Source organism: Nicotiana tabacum, chromosome 4 (genome assembly GCF_000715075.1).
Source record: "Nicotiana tabacum cultivar K326 chromosome 4, ASM71507v2, whole genome shotgun sequence".
NCBI classification, from domain to species: Eukaryota; Viridiplantae; Streptophyta; class Magnoliopsida; order Solanales; family Solanaceae; genus Nicotiana; species Nicotiana tabacum.
Window position 1 is genome coordinate 86,668,258 of NC_134083.1, and position 21,410 is coordinate 86,689,667.

General features: G+C 36.1%; 3 protein-coding genes across 3 annotated transcripts; 2 read left to right on the plus strand and 1 right to left on the minus strand.

Annotated features, from left to right (window-relative positions):
- Positions 1–7,159: 7,159 nt before the first annotated feature.
- LOC107816305 (putative inactive receptor-like protein kinase At3g56050) lies at positions 7,160–12,687 on the plus strand. Its single transcript, XM_016642003.2, has 9 exons — positions 7,160–7,966; positions 8,109–8,244; positions 8,837–8,908; positions 9,030–9,173; positions 9,253–9,393; positions 9,906–10,363; positions 10,607–10,797; positions 10,885–11,017; positions 11,927–12,687. Exons 1-9 carry the CDS (start codon positions 7,861–7,863, stop codon positions 12,490–12,492), a joined length of 1,947 nt encoding a protein of 648 aa, XP_016497489.1. The 5' UTR covers positions 7,160–7,860; the 3' UTR covers positions 12,493–12,687.
- Positions 12,688–14,894: 2,207 nt separating this feature from the next.
- Positions 14,895–19,141, minus strand: LOC107816306 (uncharacterized). The gene is made up of 6 exons (XM_016642004.2): positions 18,952–19,141; positions 18,715–18,859; positions 18,481–18,638; positions 17,339–17,423; positions 16,105–17,251; positions 14,895–15,304 (listed from the first exon to the last, which is right to left on the minus strand). Exons 1-5 carry the CDS (start codon positions 19,050–19,052, stop codon positions 16,112–16,114), a joined length of 1,629 nt encoding a protein of 542 aa, XP_016497490.2. The 5' UTR covers positions 19,053–19,141; the 3' UTR covers positions 14,895–15,304; positions 16,105–16,111.
- Positions 15,093–15,623, plus strand: LOC107816307 (non-classical arabinogalactan protein 30-like). Its single transcript, XM_016642005.2, has one exon. The coding sequence runs from the start codon at positions 15,093–15,095 to the stop codon at positions 15,621–15,623; it is 531 nt and encodes a 176-aa protein (XP_016497491.2).
- Positions 19,142–21,410: the final 2,269 nt, after the last annotated feature.

Sequence of the window (21,410 nt, forward strand, 5' to 3'; positions counted from 1 at the left end):
TAGCACTCACTCTATCTGGTATGCTTCAATTTCATGTTATATTTTTGTGTTAGTTTGATTTTTAGATTTTAGTTCTTTTTAGACCATCTGTTATTAGAGTTCAACTATGTGTCCATGTGGGGTCGATCTGAACTGGGTAACCATAATACACGCTCTAATGGGTTTGGGTTAGTGAAAGTTCGTATTTTTACCATGTTGCCATGTCTATTTGTACAAGAAATTAAAAAAAATCTAAGTAGACAAAATATGACTGTGCATAACTTTTGAAATCTGTGGCCGCACTTGAATTTGTGTCGGCTACAGATTAAGAATTTTGGTAACTCAGTAAAGTAGGGATCTGCGGCCGTAAGTCAAAAATGTGCGGACCGTAGATTTCCCTCTGCAACTTCAGATCAGCCATATCACTGTCTTCAGAGACTTCATTTTGAGAGTCTGAAGTGCAGCCCCACTTGCAAATTGTTCAGACTGCACTTTCCTTCTGCGGACGCACAACCAAATTCTGCGGAGCATAGTTCCTTTCTGCGGCCGCACATAAGTAATGTGCGGACCGTAGAGCCCTTTACCTGCAGACTTATTTTATAATCATAACCCCACTGTGTCCAATTATTCCTTCCTTGCCTATATAAGTCCTGAATGTGTTGAATAATGAACTGCAACTAACAATCTTCTTTGTTGTGATACAAACAATGGTTCGATCGAGAGGCTGAGCCGATACTGCAAAGGGAAGGGGTGAATTTTCTCAGGGTCGAGGTTGAGGTACCTTGCCCCGTGGCCAGCCTAATACCATCAGAAAGAAAACCACAGCGGGCAGAGGGAGAGGTCCTCTCCGAGTCTAGTTCCTTTGTCCCATCTAGGGAAGTGTCAGAGGGCAACTCTACCTCTGTTCATGAGGCGCAGACAACCATATAGTTGATACCACATGGGAGATACCAGCTCAGGGATAAGGCTTCTTCATCTCATAGCACCTCCGAAGGGTCGGAAAGTTCTAGCCAGGCCTCTAAGTCATCAGCTACACCAGTCATAGAAACACAGAATATACAGGAGATCCTTGATGATGGTAGAGGGGGAGAAAGTACAACCACATGTATGGTGAGATCAAAGAAGAAGGAGGCCTGGAAGGATAGGTTTGTCAGCTTGGCCGCCTTCACTGATTTTTATATGTGGTGGCCAGTGAGGTCTTTGACTCTTGAGAGACAATTCATATTGAAACATTTGGAGAAATACAACCCGGTGATCTTGAGGTAGTTCAGAGCATGAAATGGTTAGATGTGGTTCACTAAGAGAGTTGAGGATGACAAGGAATACCTCGTCTAAGAGTTATATGCTAATGTTTCTTACATAAAGAATGGGACGAATGTGACCAAAGTACGCAACCCAAATACCGAAGAAGCCTTTTGACTGGTATTCACTGATGGATGAAACCAACCCAAAGAATATAATCTAGCCTTCTACCACCACAGGCCAGTATGATGAGCCAACAGTGGTAGTTACTGAGACAGTGGACCTTCCATCCACCTCTGTTGAGCCCTCTTCCAGTGCCAGTGATATGCCTCCGCCATCATCCTCAGCTCCTATCATAGCCCAGCCCCTGCTCCAGCTCTAAGACCAGTGCCCATGCCCATCCATTATCTACGATGCGAGTCTTCAAGACATTGGCGAGGTTGAATGGAACAACAAGCATGTTATAAGTTCCACTGTGCAGAGATGTGAGATGCAGGTGGTGATGATCACCCCGAGGTATGCGCTAGCGTCCTTGACAGGCACTCCAAAGTCTCAACAACTGGATGCAGACAACTACTTCAAAGTTGTCTGACTTATCTAATACTGTTGCAGCGCAGTCCACTACATAGGAACCACATGCCCCCTCTGACATTGATTAGATGCTCAAGAAGATTCTAGACAACCAGAAGATGATCATGGACACCTTTGTGCAGCACGGGTCAGTTATTGAGGAGTTGGGTGAGGAAGTCCTAGGAAGGCAAGAAATCAATTGACAAGCGCAGAAAGGAGGTGACGAGACTTGGTACAGCTAGGGACCTACCTTTTTATATGCTACTTGACCAGCACCAGTCCCTCCCAGATCCATCAGCACCATTTGTGCCGGTAGCACCAACTGGCCAGTCTGAGGAGTCAGACCTTGCTGCCAACACTACTCAGGCAGTGCATGCGATGTTCACCACTCCCGCCATGCCTAAATTTGACGATGATGAGATACAGTTGGCTGATCCTGAGGGAGATGATATTGCTGGGGACACTGAAATGTCCAAGGATCCTTAGGGAGTTTTCTTCACCCTCTCTCCTTTCACTCTTATTTTGCTAAGCATTGAGGATAATGCTTATTTTTATTCGGAGAGGTGGAGTTTATTTGATACATTGACATATTTTGGATATATTTGGACTGTAATAATTTGATGATTCTCTTTCTTATCTTATTTGTAGTTATCTATCTTTAGTAGTTATTGTTCATTAACTTCTTTATTTTTTCACTTTAGTTCTTGTTTTGTTAAGTAGCTTCTTTTTATGCTTTCGTAGATAATAAGCCTTTGGTGTTCTTAGCACCACGGTTCTTTGCAAAGATAGTTTTGTATGAATCGAATGACTCGTACCAACGATGGATGGCATGACAACCTTATTAAGGGAATGAGTCTGTTTTGTGTTTAAGCAATAATAATAGTAGTAGTAATGAATAAAAAAGATCTAATAGAGTCATTCTCGAAAAAGAGTTAATCATGCTTTATTTGGTACCAACACACTTAACTCCGTGCTTATGGATAGAGATAAGGTTTTTGAAAGAAAATAGCTCAGTTAGTGACTTTGAGACTCTTAAGTTGACTTTGGCAATAATCAAGTGGTTTATTGGACCATTGTGATCTTTAAACTTGTGTGTGGTTGTTGTATACTCTCGACTCTATCCTTTTTTACAATCTAGTTGCATGAGGGGTGAGATGAATTGTTTCTAGTCCAAGTATCTGTGCGAATGGTCTAGACCTTGCCCCGAATGTGCTTCGAGGCCAAATACTAAGTGTTGCTTGGTTTAAGAAATGATTGTAGGCTTTCCTTGGTCGTTTGAGCTTTCCATGGCCAACCAATGTCGTTATCCCTAATCAACCCGCTTTGAGGCTCTAGCCTTTATCATTTGATAACCATGTTGTAAACGGTTACCCGTTTTGTCGAGAGTGGTACTCGAACTTTCCTTAACACTCTTGTGAAATAAGTGGCTTAAAGCATAAGTTTGGGGGGAGATAAGGAATTTGAAAAAAATATCAAGGCCCAAAAAGAGAAAAGAAATGATCTCTATGAAAAGAGAAGGCAAGAAAAGAAAAAGAACAAAAAGAAAAATGAAAAAAATAGAATAAATGGAAGGGTTGATGAATTCAAAAAGAGATAATGATCTCTATCAATAGCATCAAAGGTAAAAAGGAATTAAATGAATAAGAAAGAGTGATGTCAAGTCTCTTTAGCCCCCAATAAAAAGAAAATGCCTCTAAGAATTGATAATTGTGAGCCGGGAAATAAAAATATGGAGTACTTAAGGAAAGGTATAACCACTTACTCATATGGTATCCTACCCTAATCCAAAAGCCTTCATTACAACCCGAAAGAAGTCCTACTTAATTTTGAATCGAGTGAGCTTACATTAGTGGTGATCTGTATGAGGGGCAAACCTATGGTACTTGAAGCCGTACTTGTCTTAAGATTAAGTGCTAACTTTTTAAGTGAGCTTGGAAAATGGAATGTAGAGCATGAAGAGTTTGGAGTCCACCATGACCTACATAATAGAACAAGAGTCCTTGATGAGTAAAGTGAATTCTTGAAGCTCAAATGTCACTTTAGAACTATATGTGCATGAATATTTGACTAATCACCTTGTTGATAATGCATGAGTAGTGTGGGTAATTGTTGGTCCCAACTGATGTATGAATGGCTCACCATTGACTCCCTGAAATGACCTTTAACTTTGAAGAGGTGTGAACTAATCTATTTGCTTGAGGATAAGCAAAGACTTATGTTTGGGGGAGTTAATAAGTGTGAATTTTGACCACTAATTAATATATTTTTACTTTTGTTTTAGTCTGAAAGTATTGATTTATATTCCCAAAACTAATAAAAGTGTACAAATTACAGAAATGTTAGAAATTTGGGCTCTTACGAAGAAATCTGACTCAAAAAGGAGTATTCCGACTCACAAGGCGAGAAGGGGCGCATCACACAAGAAGAGCGGTCTGCATAAGCAAGTGCGGACCGCATAATTCCTTCTGCGGCCACAGAACTGGTGAAGAAGCCCAGCAGACTTTAAGCAGAAGTGCGGATCGCACATGAATTGTGCGGCCGCAAAACATGGTCCGCACTGACAAGAATTCAAAAAGTTCAGAGAGTGTGCAAATAACCAAGACTTGAAGCCTTGCCTGGAGTGTGGACCAAATTGTGCGGTTGTAGAATCCAGTTCCTTGCAAGACCAAGGAATGTGCATACCGCACATGGAATTGTGCGGCCGCAGAACCTCCCGAGGGGCATTTTTGTCAGCAAATTTTGGGCCACTATAAATAGACGGGAATCACATTTTTAGGTCAACTTTTGAAGTTTAAGACCTATAGCCATTGTAATTTCCATTTTAGGAAATTTGTGATCATTTTGGGATAAAAACATCATAGTTTATTATTTTATTCTTATATTATAAGTTTAATTAGTATTTCTTCTTCTTCTTTTTTTCTACTATGAGTAACTAAACTCTTACTAGGGTTGTGACCCAATCCTAGTGTGTAAACCTTATGGGTATTTAATTTAATATTTGTTTATGATTGAGTGTTGATTATTTAGCCATGTTTATCTTTAATTTTAGAATTAATGGTTGTAAATATTGATTCATGCCTTTTTGACTTGGTCTTTACTTGAGAAAGATGGACCAAGTCTAGGAAAACTTAGCTAACAAGAAATTGGACTAATTAAGATTTTTATTAGCTTAATTAAAGGGTTTAAATTAGAGATAGAAAAAACCTGACTTGAGCTCATATCAACTATTTAGTTTGATACGTATTTGGGCTTGAGAAAGTCAAATTGGGCAAAATCACTATATGACCGAGATGTATTGGGTGGGTAACTTATAGTTGAGAGCTATAATACAACCCGATCAATAATACAAGTGTTAACGTACTTAACCCATCGGACAAACACCTAGGTGAAGGTCACATCCCTAGGCTTTTTAACCATTTGGTAAAAACAACAAAAACAATCACTCACTTTCTAGTTTCTTCTCATTAGTTTATAATTGTTAGTGATAATTTAGAAGTAGAAAACAAAATCCTTTGATTGGAAGCACAATTTGGTTATTTCATTTGCTCTCATCAAATGTATACCCTAACACCCATATTAAACTCCCTGTGGAAATCGACCCCGACTCTTGTTGGGTATTACTCTTCTAACGACCGTTTTCACTCACTATTGAGTGCCGATTGGACGTGGATCAATCATATTCTCTCATATTACACTAGCTCGCACTTTTTTTACTGCTCACTATCATCACGTCAAAACTCTGTTATCTCTAATCCCGCTTTTAAACCCGCCATATTGATCTTTCACATATCTTAGGAGTGACGTTGTTCAACAACCACCTAAATATATATACTTTATCAAGCAACACATAATAAATAGGCACAGTCAATCGATGGCCATTCAATCAACTGAAATAAAAATGTTATTGAACAAGTAGATAAATTCAAATATTAAATTATATTAAAACATAACAACAATTCATCCTCCAAGAGGTTCCATCAAAACTCTAGATAATAAATTAGCTACTCATAATAGTATGTAAAACTACAATATTAAAAGTCATAACCAACAATGAAAAATAGGAAGAAGAAAGGAAAAACTTGTGGTTGAATCTTCCTCCTTGCTTCTAGCGTATTCTTGTCTCCTTGGGTGTTGTCTTACCCTAAAGTAGTGTCTCTCTCCTCAAAAGGACGTTTTATGATGTATTTATATCAATTAGGGTTGATGTGGGGCGTCCTTGATCTCTCCTAATTCGCAAAGGGCACGCTGAGTCGCGTGCTAGAGTTGGTGCAACGCGCGACTTTTAGTAGTCTCCCAGTTATTTCTTCTTCTTCTTTGTTCTTTCGCGTGTCAGGTCTAGTGCCAACCTCCATACTTCGTTGTTTTTTTGTTTATTTCCTAAACCATTTCACGCCTACCTTCATGCTATGCACCAATTGTGACACGCTCCAGCTCTTGCCTCTCAATTTCTTTTTGCATCAAATCATCCGATTTTTTCACCAACTTCCATCCAAACTCATTCCTACACATAATAAACATGTAATGAGCATATTTTATGTTTATAAACACGTAATATCCCACAATTCACATACAAAACAATATGCAAACATACTCAAAACAATGCACTTTTCATCGTTTATCAGTTTTTATTACTTGTTGACTGTAAACGTTTCTATAATCACAAAGGCCAACGAAAAAAATTAATATTTTATTATTTTTAAACTTAATATATAAAATATATTTTTTTTTATATAGAATTATTTAGTACGATTAGATATTTTTTCGGTTTATTTTTGTAAAATTAAAAGCTTACTCTAATTATCGGTATGGTTATAAATTTATATAAAACCTACAATTTTATTAAAATAAACCTTATAATCGATTTGATACGGCTCGATCGGTCTGTTTAATCGGCTTTTAAAGATCCATTGACACATATACTTGTGGATATTATCAGTTGAATAGGTCTTTTCTTAGGTTGGGGTGGGGGCCTTAGTAAACTCCATAGGCAACTTTCATTCAGATCTACTTGTTTAATTAGATTTACAGACCTTCCTCGATTGTTTGTATCAACTAACTTAACTAATGAAAGTGAGCTTTTACTTACCTTATACATTTCCTCAACTGCTTATCCACATCTAGCAAAATTTGGGATTAAAAAGAAGAACATTTATTTAGTAGAATTCAGATGTCCAAATCTTTATCTGCTGCTTACTCATTCTCCTAACATGTTAAATCAGTACCCAACAAATAAAATTATAAAAAATATTAATGTCACATTTCCCAGATAAAACCATTAGGTTGTGCATCCCTCACCACCCCCCCCCCCCAAAAACACACCCCAAAATAAAAAAAAATAATAAAAAAAGAAAAGTCAGGAACGTACGCTAGGCTACCAAATGGTACTAATAGAAATGGGGCCCACCGGAATTTTCCAAGTAAGCTCCTTGTTCCTATTGATGACTTGTCCTCGAATCCATGGCTTTTACTCAGTCACAGTTTTATGAATCATTCAATTTCTCAACCATTTTCTACGTCACACATTTTTTGTGAATCTTTCTTCCCTGAAAACCAAAACAGTCGACTTTCTGAAAGTTTAGAGTAGAAGAAGAAGTAGGCTACTAGTATTGAAAAGTCTGCATTTTTGTTGTCACCTGAAAACACCCTTTTCGAAACTCGAGCGTAAACCCCACGTTTTACACAGTAAACCCAACTCTTTCTCTTTCTATTCATGAGCAAGACAATCCCATTTTACCACTTGTGGGGTTAACACAGAGAAATTTCGCTTGTTTGTTAAGTCAATAAAGAGTTTCCAGTTTTTGGTTGTATGTTTGTTTTGTACGCGTTTGTCAAACAAACTCGTCTTCTTGTCTTAATCTATTCATTCATTCCTTATCTCTTTGTCTGTTTTCTCTCTCCGTCCGACGGATTATATTTACTGTGTTTATTAAATTTCTGGGTTTTTGATGAGTTTAAGTTTAAAGTTGGTGGCTTTTACGGAGTCAACTTGGCTTGTGAATTTGACTGTTTTTGTGCTTTAAGGGTTGATCTCAGTAGTTTTGGTAAAAGAAGAAATTTTGGGTTTGTGAAATGAATGAGTACTGGAAATTCAGTAAGCATGGTTTGTTGGTTTTTGCTCTCTTCTTGTGTTTTGTGAATCAGAAATTGAGTTTCTGTTGGTCCCTCAACGATGAAGGTATGAGCTTTTCTTTGATTATTTACTATTTTTAGATTTATTTTATTGGAGAGTGGCAGCTAAAAAGTTGTGATTTAGCTTCAAGATTGAGTCTTTACTTCTTTTGGGCTTCGTATTAAATGAATATAACTTGTTATTTCAGGTTTGGCACTGCTGAGATTTAGGGAGAGAGTGGAGAATGACCCATTTGGGGCTTTGTCGAATTGGAAAGACAATGAAATGGAAAATCCGTGTTCTTGGTTTGGAGTTGGGTGCTTTAATGGAAATGTTGTGGCTCTGTAAGTTACTTAAATTGGCTGCAATTGTGGGATTCCTTTGTTTTAACCTAAAATTGTATGATGCCTTTCTATTGGTATTTGTTTCTGCATAAATCCTCTTATAAGAATTTTGGCACCAATTTTTATCAAAGCATTTTTATAAGATTTTTGTATATAGAGTAGCTAAGTACCATTCAATTTGATTTTTGTTACTCAATAGCTTGAGAGGCTAAGCACAATCTTATGCTTTACAATGATCAAGATAATTACTTAGGCTCGACAATGGATGTAAATAAAGTCTAAATTCAATAGTGTTCTTGATTCTATATTTCTAGGAATTAACATAGCACTCAAATTCTGTAAAAGGTGCAATTATATCATAGTTAGAATATATTCATCCCTAGCTAACACTAGAAACACATTTAACTAAGTCCATTTTCATGAATGCATTGGATTTCATACACAATGTCTCCATTTATTATCATGTTGTATATAATTTTCAAGACAGAATAAGTAGTATACGTGTCTAACTTGAATAGGCTACTGTAAAAATAGCCATGATATTGATGTTCCTTCGGGTTTAACTAATTTGTGTTTTTTAAACTACTCACAGGGACTTGAAAGATCTCCATCTCTGTGGTACTCTAGCTCCTGATCTCGCGAGCTTGGTTCACTTGAGCATTATGTATGTGCATATTTAGCCAGATGATATTTTCGTTGGTCTAGTTGCTGTCATTATGAAACCTAAATTTAAGTCTTTTTTGCTTAACAAGATAATTGACAACTCACTGGAGACTTCTTTGCAGAATTTTACGTAACAACTCCTTTTCTGGGGTCATACCCGACGAGATTGCAAAGCTAAAAAAATTGGAGATTCTGGACCTTGGATATAATAACTTTAGTCAGCCGCTGCCTTCTGACCTTTGCAATAATCCCTCTCTAGAAATCCTGTGAGTTCAAACAGACGTGGTGTCATTTTTTTAAATTCACCTCCTTGTTCCCTTACTCACAGAGTTACACGTAATGCAGTTTATTAGACAACAATGAGCTGTTTAGCAACGTATTTCCTGGAACCGATAGTCTTCAAATGGTCCCAGATGTTCAAGCAAATAACAATCACTTTTCCGGAGCCCAACCTATGTCACCTACCAATGGAAGATTGATATTAAGGTATGCATCTTTCAATCAATTGAAAATGTATATTTTTTTAGAGTAATCCTAGAAACTTAAGTATTTAACATAGTAATAGTAAAATGACTTGAATGATTAGGAGATTCCATTATTGGAATGCATATTCGTGAAATAAGTCTACATGTGTAGCAATTCATTGCTTGTTCTTTTGACCCCCCTGAAATCTTTGCAAAGAAGTTTACAAGTCCTATCGATTTTCCTTGTCTTCTAATTGTCTTGAGTTTTCTTTTGGTTGGCCTTCACATTGAACATCTCTAATTTCCCCTTAATACCCTGATAGCTAATTGTTAAGAACATTTCAATTCATGTTTTCATAAACAATGTTCTATATTTTTACCGATATTTCTGAAGAGATAAACTGGTAATTTTTTCTTTTTTTTCCTTGGATAATTCACCTCATTTTCAATCGGGCCTTGCTCTAACTTCTTTATAGGTATATACTTCTTTGGTAGCAACATATGTAGTTATAATGAAATTTAAATTATGTGCAGGAGTACAACAGCATTTGGAGATGTAGCTGGAAGAAAATTACAACAAGTGTCGTCTTTTTCTCTCCTGAATAACTTCCGGAAGCAATTTCAGCCAGCTCCTCCTAAAGTTGGGGTTAAGAACAATGCGCCTTCATCCTCCCCATCTCCAGCTCCGAGTCCTTCTCTTTCCCCATCTCCTACACCGTCAATTACTGCAAAACCTCACCTGGCTCCTTCACCAACATCCTCTTCTTCTTCTTCTCCATCTTCACTCCCCAGTCCTGCAAAGAACCCAAGTGGACGTGAAAATTCCAGACGAAGTCATCATCGAGTTTTAATATTGTCTGCAGCTATAGGAGGTCCCATTCTACTGTTCGTATTGATAACTGGCGCAATCTTCTTTCGAAGCAACAAAATAGCTGTTGTAAAACCTTGGGCCACTGGTTTGAGTGGTCAGTTACAGAGAGCATTTGTTACTGGTAATTTTCTATCTATCCATCAATGAATAGTATATCTATTGTAGAACCAAAATGGTTCTCGTAAGAATCAGATCCATATCTATATGGACATATGAACTTGCTATAAGATTCTTTTTTAATTGATAATAATCTTTGACCTTTTCCCTTTTTTTCTCTTTGATATCTCAAAACTTTTGTTCATCAATATGAGAAAATACTCTAAAGATAGACAGCTGAGTTTTATCATTCTTATTATGTAAACAGGTGTGCCAAAGCTGAAGAGATTAGAGCTTGAAGCAGCCTGTGAAGATTTCAGCAACGTAATCGGTTCCTCATCTGTTTGCACACTATATAAAGGCACATTATCTAGTGGAGTTGAGATAGCTGTGATCTCTCGTACAGTGGAATCTGCTAAGGATTGGTCAAAAGATATGGAAGCCCAATTCAGGAAAAAGGTGTTTTAGGTCTTCCAGTTGGATTTTTACATCTCATTTCTTTCAATTTATTGAGTTTCTAAATGTTTTTCTCCCTGCTTTTACCAGATTGATACAATGTCCAAAGTCAATCACAAGAACTTTGTCAGCCTTCTCGGTTATTGTGAAGAAGAGGAGCCATTTACCAGAATGATGGTTTTTGAGTATGCTCCTAATGGGACACTCTTTGAATATCTACATAGTAAGTTTCTTATTCTCATGGTGTAGCTTTTGTGATCTACTCAATACTGTTACCCAACTCTTCTCATCTCTTGATTGAAATGTTTAGGCAATACATTTATATAGTGGATAAAAACTTACTCGCACCCGGTGTTTACACAAACCATTTAATTTACCATTGCTAAGTTATAAATTGATGTTACAATGTGTGTTACGGAGTAAAAAACTTTGCTTAAGTGATAACAGTGTATGTGAAAACACACTTATGTATTCATTGGGGTGGTGTAAATACCGGGTGGGTAAATTTTCTTTTCACACCTAGCATATTGTGTCTGTGGATGTCTTTGGTCTCATGTCGAGAATTCTTATCTGTAATTGGAGAAGAAACCATTTTCGCATTAGCCTCATAAGATGTTCGACTATTGTACTTCAAATGCTCTTGCTTATTAACTCGAAAAATCATTGATTCCTAGCAGAATGTTCACACATGTACAAGTCATCTTTGGTATTCACTTTATCTACTCTCTTTACAATGCAAGTCTAGCTTTCCATATGATAAACAGCAATCGTTTGATGTGATTGAAATATCTCATGTTTGCGCTAGATGTTTCTTGTGCCAATGTGACGAATATCCACTCTTAGATGTAACTGAAATATCTACTGCTTATACCTTTTTTTAACAATTGCGACAGACTGACAATTAAAACGGGAGTGTGGAGTGAAAGGAAAGAACTGATCAAAGTCTTTGGTGAATTAGCATGAAAAAACATTAATTTATTTGGTTTCTGTGTAATTACAGCTCCTACGCTCTTGAACGTATTTGTGAATATTTTTCTGCCTCTACAATGACTACTTCATTTAAACTGGTTTTCCCTGTCTTATGTACGCCATTACTATCAACAAGATTTCTAATTCTGGAGTTTTTTTGCAGTAAGGGAAGCTGAACACTTGGACTGGGGAATGCGAATGAGGATAGCAATGGGCATGACATACTGCCTTGAGCACATGCACAATTTATCGCCATCGTTACCCCATAAAAACTTGACCTCCTCCGCGGTGTACCTCACAGAGGACTATGCAGCCAAAATATCGGATTTTGGATTCTGGAACGAGACAGCTGCAGCTGAAACGGGGTTGAGTCCAGAAAGTAATGTTTACAGCTTTGGTGTCATTTTATTTGAGATGATGACCGGTAGGCTGCCTTACTCGGCAAACAGCGGCTCTCTTGACGACTGGGCAGCAGACTATCTAAGAGAAGGACAAACCCTGAGGGAAATGGTGGATCCAACTTTAAATTCTTTCCAAGAGGAACAGCTAGAGAGGATAGCTGATGTGATTAAAATGTGTGTACATCCTGAGCCAAGACAACGACCGACGATGAGAGAGGTTTCGGGCAGATTGAGAGAGATAACAGGTATAGGACCAGATGGGGCAATCCCAAGACTCTCTCCTCTATGGTGGGCTGAGCTTGAGATTATATCAACAGAGGCTTGTTAATATGCATAGCCACCATAAAATTGCCTTTAGATGGTTAATCAATATAGAAGCTGTAAATACAAAGTTGGAAAACCTTTTTCCATTCTTTTTCTTTTTCTTCTTCTTTTGGGTGGATCAGAAAAGCAGATGGAGAAGTGTTTGTTTGTGTACAAAAAGGAAAATTAATTTTTACGCGTCAAGATTTGCTTTCTTGAAGGCTTGGGAGCAATTCTATTTCTTATCAACAGACCAAATAGCAGCTTTGACGAAATGAACAAACAGAAGAACCTATATGAAATCCCTCACAATAATAAGGGCATCACGCTAGCCAATTTGAACTAAATGATGTATGTTTCACTTCTTTGTTTTCTCAATTCTTTTTCAAGTCTTATTTTGTATATTTTTTAAACAACAAAATGAGAAAAACAACACACATATAAATGAATAGTAGAATCACTTGGAAGCTTTTTAGTTCTAGTAAACAGAAATCCATATCCAACTTTATGCCATTGAAACAACAGTCAATTTCGAATAGTTACGGTAACAAAATCACCTCGAGTCAATTATGCAGGCACCAAGATGTTAAACCAATTGAACTTGTCCTTGAAAAAGAGAAAGAATTGGCACGGGAGAAGATTAGGGGTGAGCATAGTTTGGGCAAACCTGAAATCCGAACTTTTTGGATTATGGATTGGAGTTCGGATTTTATTTTTAAAATTTTTGAATTTTGGATTTGGGACTTCGAAATTCCGAATATCCGAATATCCAAAATATTTGTACCTTATATTTAGCCTTACCAGTGAGACATTAGCTCATTACGGCATTACCCATATACATACCTAATACTAATAAGTTCAAATCTCCAATAGTGTCATGCCCATTAAACATTAGCATGTATATTCAATACAAATTACTAAATCCAATATGGGATTCTCTACTAAATCAAATATAATATAGGGTTTTCTTTTCTCATATATCTCATTTACGCAGCCAAACCATACGTGTGTTTGTAAACACTGAAGAGTCAAGGCCGAAGTTGACTAAAGATTGAATTTTGAGGTCACCTTTTCTAGTTAATCTTTTAATTTATAATAGTATAATTTGAATCAGTGTGATCTATTGCATATTCGAGACCTTTTTTCTTGAAGAGGCATTATAGAGAGTCGAGAAGATATCAAAAACTAAAGCATCTTTTGATTACCATCTTTCTACTTCATTTAAATGATTATTTTTATGTCTGAGTGTTTTCTATAAGCTCAACATATAGGCTTAAAAGTCAGAACCGAAAATCCGAAAAATCCAATCTGATTAATCCGAAACAGAACTTAAATAATCTGATCCAATCCGAAATTATTTGTATTGGATTTGGATTATAATTTCTTCAATCTGAAAACCAAAAATCCAAACCGCAATTTCATATTCAATCCGAACTGCCCGAACGCCCACCCCTAGAGAAGATTACTTAACAAATTGGTAACTTGTCATGTTTCGAACTCGACCAATCGTACGGATGTTGAAATCTATTTCGACCGTATATATATATATATATATATATATATATATATATATATATATATATATATATATACTGTTTTTAAAATTCTGCTTTACATATTTTGTTTACTTTTCTTACGCGGGGTACACCACAATTGAATTGGATGCCCATGTTACAAGACTATTTCACCAATCCTGTGTTTGAAAAATAAGATGAAGAAAAGTTATCTCAAGAAAATAAAATTTCAGTTCCACGACTTTCTTCTTATGTTCAAAATGTCCTGTTAAAAAACGTACCCGTTTTAGGATAAAGAAAAAGAAAAGATTTTGTTTAGGACGCAAGTAGTTCTATATACTCGTTTTGTTCCAAAATTATAAAGAATTTTCGGTTTCAAGGGTGAGTTCTACCCTTACCTTTTGAAGAGTTTTTGTCAAAATTAGTACATTCTACTTTAACAAAAGCAAAAGGTGACAATTATTTTTGGAATTAAGGACCAAGAGCAAAAATAACATGTCACCATATTTAACTTTACTTTTCAACACAAACTCTAGTCTATTTATTTTTCGAAAGAGCAAAGGTCAACATAAGTATCCACATGTTGACCAATTGAATATTTAGCATTGTTATTATTTAACTTTTCTAATACTAATCATGTATTTTGAGATTAATATTCAATTTGGGATAGTCAGAGTACATTAAAATGATTATCTTTATGGAATACGAATATAGCATTATTACCTTTTACTATGAGATAACCATATCTCGTAGACTTGTCATTAAATTTTCAAGTAGGTTGGCTCACCTAACGCTACCATATTATTATAGAAGGGGTAAGTGGTTTGCACGTAGATGACTCTACGTGGGGATGAACATATTGAAGCTCATAGAATATTATACAAACTATAAACTTCTGAACATGGTCATCACGTCTGGAAAATATTGAGGATGAACATTGAACTTAAACAAATGTGATATAGTAGCATTCACGTCCTTAACAACATTCAGAGCATACAGACAAAGCCATGCCTAAAACTATATATAGGAATCAACTCAAATGTACTTTAACATCAAGCAAGAATTACATTCCAAAACTGACATAAGCGCTACACGACGTCATTTCAAGAAGATGGCAAGCAGCCAACTTATCCTGATCGTCTCTTTGCTCTTTGCATTAGCCATTCCACTGACAACCGCTTATAAAAAAGCCCCAGCTAAGCCTGTAGAGAAGACTGCGCAAGTGGTGGTTGAAGGCATGGTTTACTGCCAGAGCTGTGATAACTATGGATCATGGTCTCTCTCAGGTGCTAAGCCCATCGCAGCAGCTAAAGTTAGTGTTATCTGCAAAAATTACATGAAAAGAGTAAGCTACTATAAGGCATTTCAAACGGATAAAAATGGCTACTTATTTGCAGAGCTGGATGGCTTCAAAATGGGGCATTCTTATCTTGACCATCCTCTCCATTCATGCCGTGTGAAACTTGTCTCCTCTCCTCTTGAAAACTGCAATGTCTTCACTAATGTCAACTATGGACTCACCGGCGCTCCACTCCGATTTTTAGACAAAACATTGAGGCGGAGTAATTATGAGGCTGTGATTTATGCTGCAGGCCCCTTTGCTTTCCGACCAGCTTACTGCCCTCCTAAACCAGAGTATTAATTGATTTTCACCATGTATTATTTTGATTTTTTCCTGGTTCTATGTTTTCACAAGAGTCTTGAGTACAATTTATTTCTATTTTCTAGAAATAGAGTCTTGAGTGCAACATTCTTCACATCGCAGCAACTTTTTGTTCCCGTTGCATTTCATAATTGATTATTCCAGTTACAATCTCTCTCTCTCTCCCTCTCTCTATCTATCTATCTATCTATCTATCTATCTATCTATCTATCTATCTATAGGTGTGTGCTGTGGAATCTCAACTTTCGACTAAGATCAATGGCTTTTGTCTGACCAAATAAGATGTCAGATCCATCTCTTTTTTTCAAGGGGTGACAAGATCCATCTGACACATCACAAAATTTAGGCAGGATAGAATAGAGAACAAAACCAGTCAATAAACTCAAAACTCATGGATATTTAAAAGAAAATAAAGAAAACATTACCAGTTTTAAAAAAAATAAAAAATAGAAGACTTTACCAGCATCTTAGAAATCCAATGGCATTGCAAACATTTTATTTATGTCATCCATTGCCTCCTTTGTGCACACAGTTTGCTCGAACAAGTCACTTCCCCTTTCTGCCGTGGAAGTTGGCAGGGAACTCTTTGGTTGATGGTGTATCTCATCATCTGGAAGTATCATGAACCCACTGTCATCTCTCTCCATCTTAGGTGCTTGTTCCCGTTTCTTTGGCCTGCTTTTCCTTGTAAACTCGATTGGCTTTCCGAACATGCTATTAATATCATCCATAGCCTCCTTCAAGTTAATTGTTGGTTCTACGAGGCCATGATGGCAAACATTTTCGACCTGTGATTCTTCTGAAATGGTGGAACCTACAAATTTGTATACAACTGTGTCCTCCCTACGGAGTCTTGTTTGAGGTGGCCTTTCAAAATTTGGATCTCCAGAACATTCTGAAGTAACATCAGAAGGACGCGGAAACACAAAACCGTTCTCAATCCTCTCTTCAATAGTACATCCAGTCAAATTGTCAGTGTTATCCATATCTGACTTATCCTTCTCATGAATTCCCTCAATCACATCGCCGGTGTTGTCATCATCAATGAATATCAGAAATGGCTCCTGCATGGGCTCTTGAGTTTTAACTGTAGTGGCTTGTGGCACCGATGAACCATTTGCCAAGGTTTGGTGAGATGATCCAACAACACCATCTGTGTTTTCATCAATAAATACTTCAAAACCATTGTTTAATCTCTGATCAACTTTTGGCTGGTTTCGACGTGAATGTTTGCCAGCCAGAGAAGGCTCTAATGGCCCTCGAAACATGTTATTAATTGCATATATGGCCTCCTTCGTATTAATGGTAGGTTCCACCAGACCATGATGTCGTGCATCTTCCACAGCAGACTTCCCAACAATGGCATTACCAACAAATTTAACAACTACTGTATCTTCACTGGTAAACTCTCTCCTGGAGCCCTGTGAAATGGCAACCTTGTTTTTCATATTTAAATGCTTGGATCGTGTGGTGGGTAACTGATCCCTGATGCTGATAGGATTGTTTTCTGTTCCACTTAAATTCTCATCATTTTCCTCAATCTCATTGTTCTTCGAAGTGATGTTTTTAGCACCAAGAGGACATATTTTATTTTTTCCTTCTTGGCGCTGCAGAATATCTTTCCATTGTCAGTTAATGGCTCCTATTAACAAAAAGAAGAGGTTTGATTGACAAATATGACCAATGTAACCAACCTGTATCCTCTTATTCTTACGATGTTCCATGCGATGAAGAAACTCCTCATATGATTTATGTAACTCATCAAGTGGCTCTGCAAGGCTGTTCAGTGAAGAATGAGACAGAAATCAGTTAAGCAACATGTGAAACTACTTGTTTCCAGAATTGTTCTTCATCTGTTTAGTGGAAAAAGACATCACCAACATAAACGAGGTCAGACTGTTTAAATAATTGAGCGAAGGGAAAGGGGCTATCACCTAGTTAAGCTGTTGCAATCAGATAACGATAGAAAAAAGATTCCATTATTTAACAGGATAGATAAATTGTTAGGTATCTGATAACAGGGCCCTGAAATTAAAAAAGGATTGATAGAAAGGAAACTCATACATCCCTAAGTCATGAAGGAAAAAGAGTGAGAAAAAACATTAGGCCACTTCGCTTCTAAAAGGATCTATAGAGCAATGCTGCTTTTGATTTTAAAAATACATCTAACAAAGTATACAGTGCAGCAATTACGCACAAGATAATTCAGATTATTTCGAAAGAAGCAAGTAAAGTAAATCAACTTAAATTAGCAAAACTAATGGTGCAAAGACACACACCTACACTAGTACTGCTTGATCACATCCCGAAATTGGCCATAGGAAACAAAACTGCTATCAGACCTTCTAGAGTATCAAATATTCATAGCTCAAGAAGAAAGTTTGTATAAGTAGGATACTCAGTTTGGCTGAGGATTACATTTGGTGTGCATCCTAGGATTAGATTATGCAATACACTTTGAAAGGATAATTGACCTTCACTAAGTATGATAAAACGAATAAAGCTTTTCTGAATGGGCTAACATTTCCCTTTAGAGTAATATGGCTTTAGATAACCCTAAACAAATGCAAAACAATGAAGAATCCTTTTCACTGAAATTTGACAACAATTTAGAAACAGCAAATATATTGCTAAACAACCTAATGTCGATTTAACTGAATGGTGAAAATGATCAATAAACAGCATTTTTCAACAGTTCTTTCACCGAATTCCAATAAAAACAACTTAATAATCTCGCAAATGTCATTGGACGCAAAAAGTAATTTAAATTAAGGTATTCTTAAAAGTAATAATAACTCAATAAATTTAAAACCAGAACTAGCTATTAGTTACTTACTTCTGCACGCCCAAACGGTACATCTTCTCCGCCGCCTCAAACTTTTTAACCTTTTCATAATAAAGAGCATATGCTATGTAAAACGCAGATTTTTTCATCCCGATACGATTCAACTCCATGGTTTTTAGTACCGTTTTTGGCTCATCCACATATTCCATCTACATAAATTTTTCATTTGTAAATCCCAGATTTAATAGATTCTTTTAAAACCAAAAAAAAAAAAAAAAAGGTTACCAGTCGTAACCAGACACGAAGATAACGCATATCATTAGCATAACGGCGATCGGTCTCAAAAGTCTGTGCACATTTCTGAAGAAAACGTGGCAGTTTCTCCTTAAGCAGCTGCGGAGGTAATGACTCTTTCATTTTCTTTATTCCTCTTCAAATCAAAAAAATAAAAGAGTAAATTATTGAAAACTCAGAGAAATGGATACAAAAGAAATGTATGAGTTTTGTTCAAGGGTTGCTTACCGGAGCCAAGGGCAAAGAGGGTCTTTGCCATTGTAGGATTTAATGTCAGAGACCAGAGAAGAGAAGAGGTCATTGTACTGCATTGAAGTAGTAATTGACATTGATACAAGTACCAGTGATTGGAAACGGAAACTTCACTTTAAGAGCAAAGATTGGTATCCAACACAGACCTAATTTGAATTTTAAGAGAGCGCTGTGAAGTTTTGGATATTGTTTTATATTTCAGTTTTCCCCAAAAGTTTAAACATAACATGTTCAACCCCTCTCTTCTTTCAATAGGAGTACAATTGTTATATTTTAATTGAGGCTTTCTTTTTTACATTTCAGCATCCAAATCTTTTGAGTGTTTTCCTCGATAAAAATATCGACATCGTACTTAAGGAATTATGTTATAAATAGAATGTCTATATTTTAGAGATATTAGAGTTTATTATTTGGTGGCTAAGTCATTTTTTTCTATAAATATAGGTATTATATTCCATTGTAATTGATCCCAAATGAATAAGAATTTTCTCTCTACTTTTCTCCGTAATACTCTTCTTCTTCTTTTATTATTTTATAATACGTTATCAGCACGAGACTCCAACAAATTAAGGCTTTGGGATACGCACATGGTGCTCAACTTGTACATAATATTGAGCATAATGATTGTCAATTGTCCATGATTCCTTTAGAAATAAATTCTGAATTTAAGATAAGTATTTTACCTTATTTTTCTCTTTTAAATTCTTGACATTCTATAATTTAATTTTAAATACAAGCAAAGACAATATTATAACTCTATTGGAGTTTGTAAGAAATTATAACCACCCGAAGTGGTAAAAATTCTATGTCTTGCCATGATCAAATTCATGTATGATTATGAGCACAAGAAGTCGAAACTCATCCTATTGAATTCGCTTCATTCTCGTTCCCTTAAGAGAATGTGATAGCAATAAGTAACAAGTCTGAAAGAAGATAAAATTATTACCATGAAGGTATCAATGGATGTGGACGTGAAAATATATGAAATTACAATCGGCATCATTATGGTAATGAGAATAACAAGGATTCTCAAAATAATCCTTCATTTTGTGAAAGTAATATCTGTCATCGATTTAACATGAGATTTTGTAAAGCACGTATAGATAATTATGGTCCGTTCATGGTGTGAATGTGACAACATGTGTTTATGAATACATATTCATTCTTGAAAGAATAAAATGTGCTAGTGGTAGTGAATATACTACACTCACCTCTAGAAGGAGGTTTGAGAGAAAATAAGAAAATAATGTCATTATTATGACATGAATGATCACTGGTCACGTACCTATTGTACGCCAAATATTTTGGCAATGTGATTATTAAAGGACAACAGTGATGCAAGAAATAAATTTTGGATATAATTTTGACCATGACCATAATAGTATAACTTTCTCTTTGAGAGAGATATTCACCATATGGATATTGATGAATATATGGTAGTACAAAATTAATTGAGAGCTCTAGAATAGCCAATTATACTATTTTGGAGAAATAAAATTGATTATCAATAAGGTATTGTGTCGTAGTAAGTCTCAAAGAAACTTATTTAGTTTCTAAAGTATTCACGAAAGTGGTTGGTTATATTGAGACTATAAATAAAGGAAAGATTTAATATATTCTATTACTACAACTTGTAGCGGGATAATATGTATGTGAAAAATTACCCACTTTATTCTCCAGTTTGTACTACACAAATAAAAGTATGCAACAATAAAGTAGAAGTTTATTAATATAAAAACCTATATCATAATAAACTTGGAGTTTATTGATAATTGCACACGTCATGGTATAAACCTAAAGTTTATTGATCACTCCCAACTCTAGTCCTAAAAAGGATAAGCGGTCGTTGCAAATATAATCCGGTCTAAAAGTTCGGAGTCGAATCCCACAGAGAACTAAGGCTTAGCTATAATTGTTCAATATCACTAAGAAACACAAGTCCAAATAATTTCCTAATTATAAAGATTATAATATTTATTTTTATCTAACAAATACTAGGAAGCAGTACAACTATCAATTAACAAGGATAAGGATTGAAGACAAGACTAAGGAGGTCTAGAGTTATGATTTCCCCAATTGTCGAAATTCTTCCCGTTGTGTCTTTTATAATTTTGTCTAAGTATTCTCTACTGATCTTGAGTACTTTGGTTGTTGTAATTCCCTCTCGAGAAACTACCGCAATTTACTAGTTGTATTCTCTCGAACTACACTAGCTGGTACTTAATTCACCGCTCACTACGATCGCACCAAGATTTCGTTATCTCTAATCCCGCCTTTAAACCCTCCGTATTGATCTCTCACATACGTTTGGAGTGATGTTATTTAACAACTACCTAAATATATACTCTCTCTCGAACAGTACACACTAAATAGGCACAGTCAATTGATGGCCATTCAATCAACAACAACAAACTCGTAGTTGAACAAGTAGAGAA